We start from the raw sequence: 15301 nt of genomic DNA, 5'->3' as shown, positions 1-15301 counted from the left end.
TTTTACCTGTTTATCACTAAACAAGGATGATTCTGTTCAGCTACAGAGAAGCCTGCACTTTCTGTTGTGAATGTTTAAATTTGCTAGTACATCCTTGCAGGCATTCTGAAAATGTAAAGTCCATTATATGCATTTATTTTTATTCATTTCCCTGTTGAAGAAAATGGGAAAGGAATTGTATCCTTTTCAGTCTTCCAAGGCCTAATTTATTGAATGTTTCAGAATTGTTTTCGCTGTTTGCAATATGGTATCTCATATTAACATTTCATACTACCAGATGTTTCATTATTCCTGTTTTAGCACATCATACTTGACCCATAGCCGCTTTGAAAGCAAATAACAAACAAGCCGATGCACAATGCTTGACTGTTAGACTGAAATAATACGGCAAGGCTAAACTGGTTTTCATTTTTCCTTTTGAATATTATTAATTGCAATGTGTTGACTGTTAATTTAATTAAATGTTTTGTTTTACTATAAGACCATTCTTCAGCTCACTGACTCACCGTTTCATTTAATTAATTGAAAACCTCGAGATTTGATTACTTATAGTTCTCCTTTAGTTAATTTACTTGTTCACAGTTCTGACACAAAAGCTTTCAAACTAATATGAAGGGGGGGCACAGTCTGACTAATTAAGGAACTGAAAAAAATAGCTGTAGCTAGAGTACAAGATTAGCAGATACTCAGGGTCACCTTAAAATGCTCCGAGTCCTTGTATTCACCATGAAAACTCAATTTTGAATGACTGGACATTAGTTAAACATGGAGGATTCACTTGCATGCAAGACATCCTGGGTACCTCCGAGTGGGAATGTAATTAAGCTTTAGTTTCTGATGTCTCCGGGAAGGTATTTGCTAATCAGTGATGTTTACCTGAGGCGAGAGACACTGTCCCCTTGTCACCTGGTGCTCTTGGAAGCTGGTGGGTTTGGCACTGCCAAATATAATGGGAGACTGGCCCTGGGGGGGGATACACAACAAATGACCTTGGAGTTGTGATCTTTGGGCCATGCATTAAAAGTGCCTGGTTTTGTTGAAATAATTCCCGAGACTTCACAGAGGAATAATTTTCAGTAGTCTTTGTATTGGCATAGGGGACATTTGAGTAAACAATTAACCATGAACTTTAATAGGATGCAGACAAGGGATGGAAGAGCCTCTCAGGCCTTCACACCCTCTCAAGTACCTTGGTTTTGGGACCAGAGGATGAGTTCAGTGGGCCCAGCCCTCACAGAAGCAGCGAAGCTTCACAGCACATCCATAGAATCACTGAATAGTTTGGGTTGAAGGGACCTTCCCAGCTCCCCCAGTGCCACCCCTGCCATGAGCAGGGACATCTTCACCAGCTCAGGTTGCTCAGAGCCCCGTCCAGCCTGGCCTGGGATGTCTCCAGGGATGGTTCATCCACCACCTCTCTCGGTAATCTGGACCGGTGTCTCAGTGTAAAAATTTTCTTCCTCATGTCCAGGTCTATTCCATCTCCAACACCCCACAGCAGCAGCTCTTCCCCAGGGCAATGTGGCGTGCTGTGTTGAGTAGGCCGAGTATGGTCCTAATTTGGATCAAAAGACCTTAATTTTAAAACTGTTTGGTGCTTAGGTACATTTTAACTGCAGCTCAGAATATAATTGCAGAATTTTTTTTCAGTGCAACCTGAGCATTAAGCCTGCTGGTTCGTGTGTCCTTGAAGGGTTATTTCGGAGCTAAATTCCCGTGTTGTACAGCAGAGTTATGCAAACTTGTCAAAGGGAGAGTAGACAGTGTACTGAGAAAACCGAAATTACGGAATGAAGATTACTAATGGCAGTTGGTTGTTTTGCCATATGCACGGTGCAGGTGTACCTGAGCGCACACCATCACAATCTGTTATGCACTTGTAATCAAGATGCATCTATAGAGAGCTGACCCAGAACGCGGCTCCGAGGTTCCTGCGGTAGCGCTGATGTGTCTCTCTCAAAGTTCCCCACAGCTCTGCAAGGAGCCGTTTGTCTTTGGCCAAGGCAACTGGTTCATGGGCTGCTGTGAGCAGGACCAGCTCGTGGTTGCTATTGGATAACAGCAGTTTTGAAAAGAAATCACTGCAACCATGATGAGAGTCGTGCTTTGTTGTCGTTAGTGTTGTAAAGGTCGTACGTGTTTGATAATGAGCGGTATGTAGTTTATTTCCTGGGTGTGTAGTGATTATTCACAGCTGGCAGAAGATAGCTGAAGAAAAGGAGATTTAAAGTGTTAATGGAGAGAAAAAAAACAGAAGCTTTGAAGTATCTAATCCAGCATGTCGCTTTTCCTAGGGATCCTTTTTTTTTTTTTTTAAGGTGAAAGGAGAGGAATAGATGTATACATTACAGCAGTTTTCAAGTACATTTTTCAAAGTGAGGTACTCTAAGTGAGATTCTGCTGCTGATAATGATTCATCTGAGGGGATGGAAATGATTCTTCAGTTCTTTGTAGATCTTTAGATAAGTCAGTTGAAGAATAGCCCTCTTTGCCACAGCTACCAGAGCTGAGTCAATTACAGAAAGGAGTTTTATTAATAGTAAAATTAAATAGTAGCTTCAGTATGTTAGCCATGGCAGTAACCTTAATTGAAGATTATGCCAATGGGTGATTTGCTCTACGTTTTCTTCCATCATTTCAATCAGTAGCACGCCCTTACTGCTGAAACCATTTGCTTTAACCTCAATTTTATTAGCTTTCAGAAATGCTGAAGAATTAGTACACTGTTTCTAAACTGCCTCATACAGTCAGATTCTGGGACTTTTACTGCTATTATAGTTCGAGTAAGAAATTGTATAGACTGGGGAATAAATGAATGAGAGTATAAAGACTTTGCTGATACTGAGCTTATGCCTGACTGCCCGGGATCTTCAGACTGTCAGGCTTTCTGCATCAGGACTGTGCTTTACTCTTTAAACTTTTAATGCTGAAGCAGAGTGACTTTGGTGTGGCAGATGGCACAGCATAGATTTCTGTTTTTTGGCTGTTGTCCTTATGGCAGCTGTGTCTGGTTAGGGAGTTCAAAAATGCCTGACAATAATTACCTTTCATTTCTCCAGGCAGCATCGCGGTGATTTTGGGACTGTGTATATTATTTTCCGTTTGTTCCTTGATACCCTTTCTACCTTATGCTCCTGATACAATTATTCAGTAGAAGTTTATGTGGTTTGTTTGGTTCGGTTTTGTTTGTGTGGTGTGTTGGGTTGTTTTGTTGTTGTTGTTTGTTGGGTGGTTTTGTGTGTTTTGTTTTGTTTTTGTTATACAGTGCCCTGGCTAATTTTTTGTCTTGTCTTTTCACTGAACATTTAACTAAAGCTCTGAATTCACTTTCCATTCCCTGTTTATCTCCTTATGAACAGTTTCTTTACTCCTTTGTTTATTTAAACTAAATCAAGTTTTATGACTCACAGTATTAAGAACCTGTATAAATATTGAGCCAGATGAAAATATTTGCTGGGATATTGGTTCATCTGTATGTATTTGAGTGCATATAAATGATAAAAAGTTATGATAAAACCGTCCATGTTCAGACTCTGTATTTTTTGTAACCTTTACATAAATGTGGATTCTTTGCAAATGGATTAGAAGCATAAAGTGGAAAGAGAGAAGGCTGGGAGTGGGTACAGGTTCTGAAAATGCTTTGGTGATGGTTGGGATAAGGAGGAACAGTGCAGGTGTGCAGGTAGGCAGGCGAATCTCACAGGTGCCTGGAAGTCTTCAGAACAGCAACTTCCTCAGAAGACTTGTGTTGGTGCTTGTTTTTTTGAACTTTCTGAAAATAATGTGAAATTCAATCGAAGAGCAATCTCACTTCCTTTCCCTAGAAAAAAAGTGGAAACATTTATAGATTATTTCATCTTCTCCAGAAAGTGTGTGAACAGTTTTATCTTTGAAGATGTATTCTTTGACGGATCAAGTGTGAGTGATGTCAGCCAGATAATCTGTAAAAACAGGAGCTGAAACATCAGGATTTTGTATCTGCCTGATTAAAAAAACCACAAACCTTTAGCATTTGCAAAAGAACTTTATAAAGGGTATTAGAAAAAAAAAACAAATAACAAGTGAAGTACCATTACTGTATAGTGATCTTCTGTATGAAGTGAGGACTGCATTAAATGACCTGAAAGACAAGATTGTTGATGTTAGTTTCTGGACTTACTTTCACATATTTATATTTAATGTATCTTAAGAATGAAGTTGCTATAATCTTTCATGTATCAATGACAAAGCAGTAGAACGATATTTGTTGGTCTGCAGCAGTGCTCTGGGAACCCGGGCTGTGCAGCTGCACGTTGGGTTGGTGAATGCTGAGGGCTCTTGGGCAGGATGGGAGGAGGACAGAGGTTTGTGTGAGTCCCCTCTCGTCACCTGTCATCTCCAACCTCCTGATGTCAATCAGGAGTATTTTTGCTGAAGTCGACCAAATTGCTGTAGCCATGTGTGATAATGTGTCCCTCCTCCATGCAGTTGGAGTCTATTGCTCGCTTGCTTGCTTACTTAAGTTGTATTAAAATAATGAGGACTTTTGTGAAGCCTATTATGGGAGCAGCAGAACTAATCTAAGTGTCCAATTCGTAGCAGCTTTTGAAAGAAAGTATTCTGATTTATGAATGTGTGGCAGTATAGGATGTGAAAATTATTAGTTCACTTTAATCAGTATCTCAGTAAGCAGTACTTTGCAGATTACTTAATTCTGTTGTGATACATGGTATCACTGTGGAGTGATAGAACATGCACCACCAACAAAAATTCATGGGTTTTGGTAACTGCAGTTCAGTGATTCTGTGAACTATTGCACGGTTGATGACAAGATAGCTGGTACGAACTGTTTAGCTTGCTTTTGAGCAAATGACAAAAGCAAGTCACACTACACTTGGAGGGAGACAAACCCATTTAATCCATAACTGAATGAATGAACAGTTATACCAGAAGAGGTCTTTTGGTTACATGGCCTTATCCCCCGTATTTTCCTGCAAGACAGATGAACTTCAGATAAGATATTTTCAGTCGTATCTTGCCCAGAGTAAAAGTAATTTTATACTGTCTGGAAGAAAATCTGATCTCTTACCAACCATTTAAAATACTTTAAAAGTTTACTCTTACAAAAAATTATATTGGGAATCTAAATAAAAATAAAATAATTATGATAATGATGGTAACCTGTAGCCTGACACTTCTTCTTTTTTACCATTGGAAATTAATTGGTTTTCAGTTACTTGAGAATCTTCTACCACAAACCCTCCATAATTCTGTAAATTTGTTCTGGTCTTGATGGTCTGTTAAAGGTGGGTTTGAGTTTGTAATTACCCATATTGTACTTTTTTTAACATTTCCAGTGTCATTTTCCAGTAGCAATAATGTTAATCCAAACCAACACATCTCATGAGAAGACAAAATAATATTTAAATATGTAATGAATTAGTAGAGCATTGATTGTTCCGTGTTAATTGGCTTTGAGCTGTTGAAATTGAGGAATGTATCTTACTAGTGTACTTGGAAATTTTGTAGCAGCTAAAGAAGTCAAGCAGAAAGTGATCAAAGTGACAAAATGATCAAAGTGACAGAAATGATATTTAAAACTATAATCAAAAGGATTACCATTAAATAAATCTTTCTTTGTGCTATACATGTAAAAAAAAAACATGAAAGAACTTTAAAAAAAAATCCTTATAATGATGTACTGAAATAACTCGACTTTAAAATAGTGTTCAGAATAACATTACCTAACTGGACTACGAATGTGCATTGAATTTATGGGACTTATTCTCACTGAAAGGAATTGTTTTGTTTGTCATATTTTTCAGTGCTGCCTCGTACGGAATGTTATTACATTTTGTTTCTATTTTTGCAGGTCTGACAGCGGCTGCCATGGCAGAGGCTATGAAGTTACAGAAAATGAAACTTATGGCAATGAATAGCCTGCATGGAAGTGGAAGTCAAAATGGAACAGAATCGGAAAATGAAGAGCTCAACTCTAATGCGGGTAAGTAACACTGTGCACATGGGCTGCAGGGGAACCCTGAACACCTGAGTTTGTGCATGGGACACAAAATCAAAAATCTGTCTCAAAATATTGTGCTCTTTTTTTTGTGTAAGCTTTGCTCTGCCAGTGTCAAATCAAAATTACCGCACCCATTCCTCCAACATTCCTCCAGTTTTCCTCCTAACAACCACCTTCATTTCTTTTATTTGCAATATATTGTTGAAGGATAGTTTTATTATGATAGAATACAGGCATTTTAAATTGTTCCCAAAGTATCTTTTTAGTAACAAAAGACTTCTCTATTGGCAATAATACAGTGAGTCTAGAGTTCTTCTGTAAATGATGGAAAGTGTCCAGAACATCAGGTGGTTGGTACTCATTGTGAGTTCCACAGTTCACTGGAGAAAAGCAAAGTAAGCAGTGCTAAATCACCAACTTTGAGGCTTTTCTGCATTTGGTTCTTTCCTTGAATGGATGTTTGTAAACCACAGGTATGAAGGAGAGTCATGATAAACGTTTGTTGTGTCCCACCTGGCTGCAGTGACCTTGGGTGGATGGCACTGGCACTGAACACATGCTCAGTGTGTACAGCTACATAAGCATTGGGATAAACGTGAAGTGAAGTCCCCAAGTCCCAGCTCCACAAGAGTAGGGTTCAAAGTTTATGCCAGAAATGGATCCTTAGAAGAGCATATCTTCTTTATTTATTCTAATGTTCATTTCATGTGAAAAGATTTTTACTTGGATAATGTAGACAACCTGGAGCAAGATGAATCCATTCTGTTACAGAAAGCAGCTAAATACATACTACAATAACGCCAGGTTCACTAGGCCTCTTTTTGTTTTTTGACACAAGCAATCCTACAATACATTCTTAGCATTTGGAAACTTAAGCATCCTTTGTTTTCATTTTCAGTTCAAGAATGCAGGCATTGTCTGATCCCTCATTGCATTCACACTTCTCTGAAGTCACACATGCATCTCTAAAGATGAAGCCACTCTTACCAGTTTGCTTGCTTGCATGGTGTATAGTGTGTATGCATTGTACCATCAAGATGCTAATTTATTAGACCAATAAAGCAGCAGCTGGAAGGTCTTAGACTCATTTTTTTTCTAAAGGAATAACTTCGAATTCATGACAAATTATGCACAAAGCAGTATTTCCAAAAGTGGTAGTGCCTTTTACTAATTCTGTGTACTCATCTGTATTGAAGAAATCTGGCTTCGAATTCATGCATTAAAGCCTTCCCCAGCTTTCTGGTATGTAGGATATGTATTTCTTATTCACCTCTCAGCCCCTAATCAGTTAGTGCTTATTGAATTCAGAAAAAAAGCACTGAAAATTCATATTTAGTTTGTGTAACTCTTACAGTCTGTGTGTAGTTCAAAGTGAATTATGAAGTTTCATGACATGCTAAGAAATATGACTGAAGACAGAATTCCTACAGAGAAGCAAGGAAGCTTCATACAGAAAAAATGTAGGGTTAGTATTAGGGTTTTTAAAAGCTGCTGTACAAAAGCTTGTGCTAATTCAAATGTTCCTAGCTTGGTGTGTTACCTGATATGACAAAATTTGTATAGTTCATATGGGGAGAATCTAGAGTACGTTAATATTATCTTAGATACCTCATTGGCAATTTTTGTGGGGGATTGTCATACCAGCATTTCGACAATACGTCAAAAGTTTGCCTATTCAATGTAAGTTCTCTGTGGTTTAGCAATTCAATGAGTTCTACAGCTGACTCAATTCCAATTTGAATATTTGGAAGAATTTCCACTGGCTGTAGCTGAAGTTACAGTGAGGCCCAAGGATAAGGATATGGCGTCACTTGTGTAAATATCTTTTCTCAATTCTTTCCTCTTTTCATTGCCTAATTCAGTAAAATTGCCAGGAGCAAATTTGCTGAATTGTGTGCCAATGTTGCTTGCAGATAGAGAAAGAACTACTACTAATCATATTAAATTCACAGTTTCCCCCCTTTTTAGTATCTAAAGTGCCAGCAGTAGGATCATTTTTGTAGTGCATAGTTTATCTATTGGAGGATAATTTTTTAAAGTTTTACATTGAGCAGGTACAGCAGAATGTGTCAAAAGGGAAACCAAAATGAAAGGAATGTAAAACTCAAGTATACAGTTCACTATATAAAATAACTGAAGAACTGTCGAATATTCACTATAGAAGACCCACTGGAGGCTGAGGTAGGGCATGAAGAGACTGGGCATATACATTTTGTACTTCGATTCACTGTGAAGAGAACACTGTGATAATTCTGTGGGCCTGAAACCTTTACCAAATGTTTTGTTCCAGACTCTTACAGTTTAAATGACTATTAAAAACAAAATCAGGATGTGAAATGAGAAAGAAAATTGAATTTTGAAAATATTTTTACAAAGAAGAGGTAAAAAGAAACGGAGCAAAGGAGTCAGAGGCTTCATAAGTGAGAAAAGCATTTTATTTTAGGAGAGAGACCTACAGTGTCTTTGATTTGAGGTTGTGTTTAATAGCTTCTGTAATGGCTGCAACATGACTCCGCATCTAGATTTCAGCATGAATAACAACCTGTTCGTGTTTCATTTAGCTCCAAATGAGAAATTCTGTCTTTTATTGTTTTAGGAAATTAGTCTGTGTACTATTGCTCCTGGAACTTTATAATTAATCACTAAAGGTTATGGCTGTGGAGAGTTTGTGGGAAATAGATGTCTGAATGATTATAACTGTAGCTGTCAAATCAGAAATATAGTTACACAGAGCGGAGGACCTTTTGCTTCCTTTGTGGGTTTTTTTGGTTTTTTGTTTCTTCTTTTTTTTTCTTTTTACTCTAACAAAGACTTGAAGGGTTGCAGTTTTACCTTAAACCTTTACCTAAACATACTGTTGTTTTTTTACCTTAGCGTTACCCATTGTCTTCCTTTGGTGAACATAAAATACAATGCCACTAAATATTTCACATGAGGATGTGTGCCTTCCTCCTCATGCCGTAGTCTGATAGATTAGTGGTACAGTCTCTTTTGCTGTTGCTTGTTTTGAATTAAAATGTAATTGATCAGTATTAAGCCCTGAAAGTTTATTGCCAGATTTTTTGGAAGTGTGTCATTATATACAGGCCATTAGGATAATAAAAAAGTGGTGAGGATGCCTTGTCATATTCATTTCAATGCTCATCTGTATCTGTTGAAGTCAGTATGAAATAATTGTGGATTTTCTTTTTTAGTAGTGCCTCAAATGTCACCTCTGTAGTTTCTTTCTCTGTATTTGTGCACCTTTGAAGATGGAAATTTTTCAAGAGTTTTGGTATCTGAAGCCAGAATTCGTGGTATCAATTTACAACCTGAGCTCTAACTCTCAGGATCATTGACTGTATTAGAAATCCCCAGATACTGTATTGTCCTCTAGGAAATTACAGACGTGGAACTGAATCTTACAAATGTGTCTGAGGAAGTAGGGAGGAAAGTGTCACCTCTTTTCCTGCTTCTGGCCCAGCAGCTGTGCTTGCCCATCAGGCCCTACCTTATTTTTGTGACATTACAATAATCTCAGCGGTAGTGGAGTTTAGTACTGGAATATTCTAAATAACTTATGTTAAAAAACATGCTGCAAGATACAATACTGAAACTGTGAAGAAAAAAAATGTACCAAAAAAATCATGTATTTTTTGAATTGAAGTAATGCATTAGTTCACAGTGCTGTGAAGAATGTTGTTATACATTTGAACGTTAATGGCCTCCTTCCACTCTCTCTGCAGAAGAGAAAAAGGTTTTTTTGCACCTTCCTACTCATCATATGAAGTGTTGAAGCAAACTTCTCAGGCACTTGAAAATCTCCTATTTAATCTGGCACTATAGGTTCTCTGGCCCCATAGTCCAGCCAATCTGTTCTTAGTGTCTGTCTCCATCTTCTTGTAGGGCTTGGGAAAGAAGGTTGAATTTAGAGAACGATGTGGTTGGGGACATAGGTGTCTGGAAGTGGGAGAAGTTACATCCCTCTGAAATTTCAAATTCCTGGTGGCCATAAGTCTTTTTAAGTCCTATATTCCTCCTTTTTGGCTACTCCATGTGAGTCCTTGGAGATGAGGTGGAGATGAGGTCACCATAGCCAAAGAAAGTCATGCTGTAAATGATAATGACTGATAACATGTGCCAGGAGCAACGTGGCCTTTCATATTCCACTTTGGAAAATGAGCAAGATCAAGAGTTGGCAGCTGGCAGCCGAAGGCAGGTGTGCGGGATGTGTGTGCGGGTCTCTCAAGGTGCCGCCACATCACCGATTTTGTTGTTCTATAGAAATCACATAAACAAAGCAAAACCTCTCTGGTTGCGCAGAAGTTATTTATGAAGATCATCTGTTTCATCATCATGCAATACTAATGTTAGGCAAAGCGTATTCTGGAAATTAACATATAATTGCCTAGGGAAATTTGAAACTTATTTGAAATCGGAGCTTCTTTTTTTAATAGCATGGCAGCAGGTAATTTGTACAAGTGTGTGATAGAACTGAAACATGAAGGATAGATTGCAAAATGCGGTATTGGTGATATTATCGGGATGTCCTTTAAGGATGCTGTGTTACCCAGCAGAGAAGGATCAGTGCACAGCAGTCCGCGACAGTACCTGTTTGTACAAAACCTCAGTGCAAAGAATAAAGCAGTTATTTCCTTCTGTTGGCTTTTGGAGTTAGCGTGCATGATTTAATAAATGTGTTTTACTTTCCCAAGAGAGATATCAAACAGTACTAAGTGTTTCAGTGGTATTTCCTTAGGAAGTCAAAATGTTATTCTGTATGTAGAGTCTTGTTGCTTAATTTCCAGACAAGGAGCTAAGTTAGGCAGAAAAGAAAGGAAAAACACCCTGGTTTTGGCATACGAGGATCAGAGAAAAAGCTCTTCATAAAAAGAAATAGTGTTATCTCTTTATCCTTTTTTCCCTTCAGTACCTGCCATGCAGTTTTCTCATAAATGCAAACATCCTTCACAATCTGCTTAAAAAACCACAAATACATCACTCAGAGGAATATTTAAGGAACCATCAGGAGGGAAAATCTCATTGGTTTAATGGAATGCTGTCAAGGAAAATCAGCATCACAAACGACACAGGGGCAGAATTGATACTTTTGCACTGACATGTTAAAAGAAAATCCCATGCATTATTTAGAAAACCCAGAAATCTGTCAGCTGTATGATTGCCGAGTTAGCAGAAGCAGGAGGATGCTGCTCAAGTTGAAAAGAAACGCGTAGGCACAGATCCATATTGTAACCTTTCATGTTCTCCACCCACCATGAATACCCAGCTATTACACGGTCAGCATTTTTTAGTTTTTCTCTTTTAAAATTTTCAAGTGCTTCAAAAGTCAAAAGAGGTAGGTCTTTTATTCTAAAAAGCAGGATGCCGAGGCTGTTATTTTATTGTAAGAGTAAAAATGACAAGACCAGAGAACACATTTTTTTTTAATCCTGGAGTGCCATGCAGACTTCATGAAGTCATTTTTCCTGTTGTTAAAGCAAGTATTTTTGTGTTACATGAGCAGAGTTATTGTTTCAAAGATGATAATTTTATTTAAAGAACACAAAACATTCATGCCATTTAAAAAATATAACCGGTCAAAATGACTGCTAATATTTTTAGAATCAGTTGAAAAGCTAGTAAAGCATACTTTTAATTTTCTTTAATTGTCCTTTTGCCAGGAGCAATATGTATGGTCTTGAAGTCAGAGAGAGTTTAATAGGGTTTGTTTTCTGTGCAGTATCATCCAAAACTAGGCTTGTTTGACTCGAATAGGTTGCCCAGAGAGGTGGTTGATGCCCCATCCCTGGAGGCATCCCAGGCCAGGCTGGACGGGGCTCTGAGCAACCTGAGCTGGTGAAGATGTCCCTGTCATGGCAGGGGGGGCACTGGGGGAGCTGGGAAGGTCCGTTCCAACCCAAACCGTTCTATGATTCTATGACACCAGCGCTAGCAGATATATGAAAACATTTCATCCTAAAAATTGAGATATCTGTGCTACTTCTTCAGACACATACCTGCATTGGGCTCGGTGAGTGTGAATATACTTGTTTTCCATGCTGGCAGTTGAGGGCAGCACATAGCGGGTACAAAAACCTCCCTGTTTGCTGAGCACTGAGGGGCAGGGAGCTGCTCATCCATGGACTGAGCACCAGGTGAGGTGGGATAGAATGGAAAGAGGGTAACAGTTGAGATGCACCTTTGTCCATCAGGCATGCAGATGGTGATGTACGGCTCACAACATGACCGTGTTACACAGGCGATGGGACCAGGCCAGAGACAGGCGGTGATGGTCAGTTTGTGCTTCAAAGATCTCCTGGAGATCAGAAGTGAGTTCAGAGCATCTCACAGCTCCTGTCCAGCCCAGCAGTCTGAGATGTTTCCCTGGGGAAGGTTAGACGCTGCAAGAAGTCTGTAATATTACATATTACTGTAATATTACATGGTACAGTGTGCGTCTGAACAAAAAACCTTCTGAAGCCCCTGGATGAGACATTGGTTCCTCAGGGCTTGATGAAGATTCATGTCATGATGAAACTCAGTGGCTTTCAGGATGCACTTCCAATCGAAAATAAAATTCTCTGCTTTTCTCTGTAACTCTGGGGCATCTTTTTCCTTGTGAGGAATTTCTGGTTTTGATGCTTAACTTACACATGATGAAATTAATCAATATTTATATAACGTCATATGCTAATATAATCTATTTTAAAGATGAAGCAAATTTAAGTATTATATAGACTTCTTTTTAGAAAAGTTCTTATTAAATGTCTAAGCTCTGGTTGTGTGAATGCTTTTTGAGTCAATAATTCTCAAAGGTGTATTTTAAATGAATTCATGGCAATTAGATGCTGCTAAATGTTTATGAATTGAGAATATATCTACTTCTAAGTTTATATTTCAACAGTTAAATGTACCACACAATCTGCTTCCTCAGTATATTTTGGCTGTTACCTTAGTTGAAGTCAAAGAACTGTTGTTCCTTTTTTCCAGAGCATAAAGTACTTTTTTTTTCTTTTTCATGAAGACACAATTCCTTATAATGATTTTTAACTTTTGCTGGAAAAAAAATGTAGTATAGAAAATCAGGATTCACATCTATTAAAAAACCCCGTCCGAACGCCAAATAAAACACCTCCGGGTGCACACAGCATAATCACAAACAACCTCTCTGGATTCTTGCCATATCTACTATCAGAACAAAGTGCAGCAAAAGATAAACTAATGACAAAATGCAAATGGAATGGCTAAACTGTGTAGAATTGAGAGCTTTCGCGTGTCTGTCACCTTTCAGATCCTTTACAAATTTATAGTCTCCGAGTGCAAAGGTCTAAATCTTCAAAGCTTGAAAAGCAGAGGTACAGCATGAACTAATCTTCATTTTTTCCCCTATCTTCTTACAGCAGTACTAATGGAAATGTATTTTGTTTAATGACTCTGAAATCCTGTTTGTAATTAGATGTGGGAATTGGTCTTACTTTGTAACAGATGATACTGGAATAATAATATGAGAGATGCTACGCTGAGACCACTATCCTCCTAAATCTATATCATTTTTCATTTTATTGACAGGAAATGTGTTCCTGGAACAAAGAGATTGATTTCAAGGAGTAGAAAAATAATGTGCAGTAAAAACCTCAACTGAAAACATTTTAGCATTACTTTGAGTGTATCGCAAGAGTACATTAACCTTTTAACTTTGTTTTTAATTTCAGTAAACAGTCATCTTATAATTGTTGCTTTGTCACTGATATGATCTTTGAATTAATGTACCAAAAGGTAGGGAACTTTAATTAATGACAGGGTGCATACAATTAAAATGCATATCATATTTCAGAAGGATTATTCAAAAGAATTAATTTTTCTTGTTAAAACAGTTTTACAGTCGTAACCACGGTCATTGGGAGTGGGCACAGAACATGTGAGTGCAGGCTGAGCTCACGCGGTCCTTCAGAGTAGTCGTGTTTTTCCCTAGGTCTTGATGTCATAAATCATTTTGGCCACTGCAGAGCCAAGGCTACATTTTTCCCTTGGTTATAACTTCCCCATTTGTTAGTAGTAGCAGATATTCATGGTCAATGTCAACCTGCCGATGGACAGCAGGTTGCTCAGACTGTCCCTCATTAAGACAAGGCACAGGAACTGCCACAGCACTGCAGGGAGCAATACTTACCAGAAATGGGCCAGATTCAGGACTTTCAGTCTAAATTTTTATTAAGACTAATAGAGATTAGGTGCACTGCATTTTAAAAGGAAGAATCATTCCAGTTGAGATATTTCAGTGGGCTTCTGCGACTGCTGAAGGACACGGTGTGAGGGGTTCTGTCCTGCTCTCTGCAGGACAATGCGGCATCTCCGGGCGTCTCTTCTTCTCAGGTCTTGAGGCTTAGTGGGAAAGGGAAAGAAAAAAGTGTGGTCCAGATATACTTCTCTGAAATGCCTTTTGTATTTTATGTTTTACTGTTGTTGGATAAACGCAAAAGTGGTCCTGGGAGCAGGAACCATCAACTGGTGATCACATGAACTCTGGCAATTTGGGATGCCGGTAATGCCGAGAAGGACACTCGTTTCAACTCAGTGCTTGGCAGATTTTCCACAGTGCTACCAAAGAACAAGAATAGTAAAGTACCATATGTCAAATACATTATATTTTTTAGGTCCTTGTATGTACTCTGTTTCAACAAAATCTCATCTGCCTATCATTTTGCATAAAGTAGCATGTTTTGTTAAACACTCTGGTGTATTAGCACGCTTAATCAATGTGTTTTAATTTCCCGTTTCAGTATGTAAGGAATGCAGGCAATAAAGAATTCCAGTATGTTAGGAAAAGCAAGTCTTAGTGATAGTTGCCTTTGTTAATACTAGTGAGTCATCTTCAATCTCACATAAATGATATTTTAAAAATAAAAAAGTACTTTAATATTTTAATTGCAATGTCTGGAACATTCTTGTTAAGGCATATATAAGTTAGGATGAAAACTGGCGTATTACCTTTGATGCAGGCCACATGCTGAGAGTCCCCCAAAGGACGTCACCGATTGTGATACAGCTGCCAACAGCAGGAGGCTCATGAATTACCATTTTCATCAGATTTTTTAAAAAGTCCCCTAAAGTACAGTTAATTTATGTTTGAGGTAAGAAATATTTGTGATATGATCGTTTGGAAGATTTTCTCACTCGAAAAAATAGCATTAATAAAAAAAAAATAAAGTGTTTTTTTAGTTAAGGATTCAGTACAAATTTTTGCAGAGTGCCTTGAACTGACATTTTTGCAGCTGAGATTTGATAGCAGATTTACTTGCAACAGTTGGTGCTGTTTAAATG

At 38.2% G+C, this 15301-nt stretch overlaps 1 protein-coding gene across 2 annotated transcripts in view; it reads left to right on the top strand.

The window, feature by feature from the left end:
- DACH2 (dachshund family transcription factor 2) overlaps positions 1-15301 on the top strand; it is a 251589-nt gene that overhangs the window by 160810 nt on the left and 75478 nt on the right. For both annotated transcript variants that reach the window (XM_082062043.1, XM_082062042.1), the window contains exon 3: positions 5852-5983. In XM_082062043.1, coding sequence (XP_081918169.1) covers positions 5852-5983 — 132 coding nt within the window. The remainder of the gene's footprint in view (positions 1-5851; positions 5984-15301) is intronic.

The sequence above is a fragment of the Streptopelia decaocto genome (genome assembly GCF_964273445.1).
Source record: "Streptopelia decaocto genome assembly, chromosome: 10".
NCBI lineage: Eukaryota > Metazoa > Chordata > Aves > Columbiformes > Columbidae > Streptopelia > Streptopelia decaocto.
The sequence above is the reverse complement of the archived record's forward strand: the minus strand, read 5'-3'. Positions and strand labels throughout refer to the sequence as shown.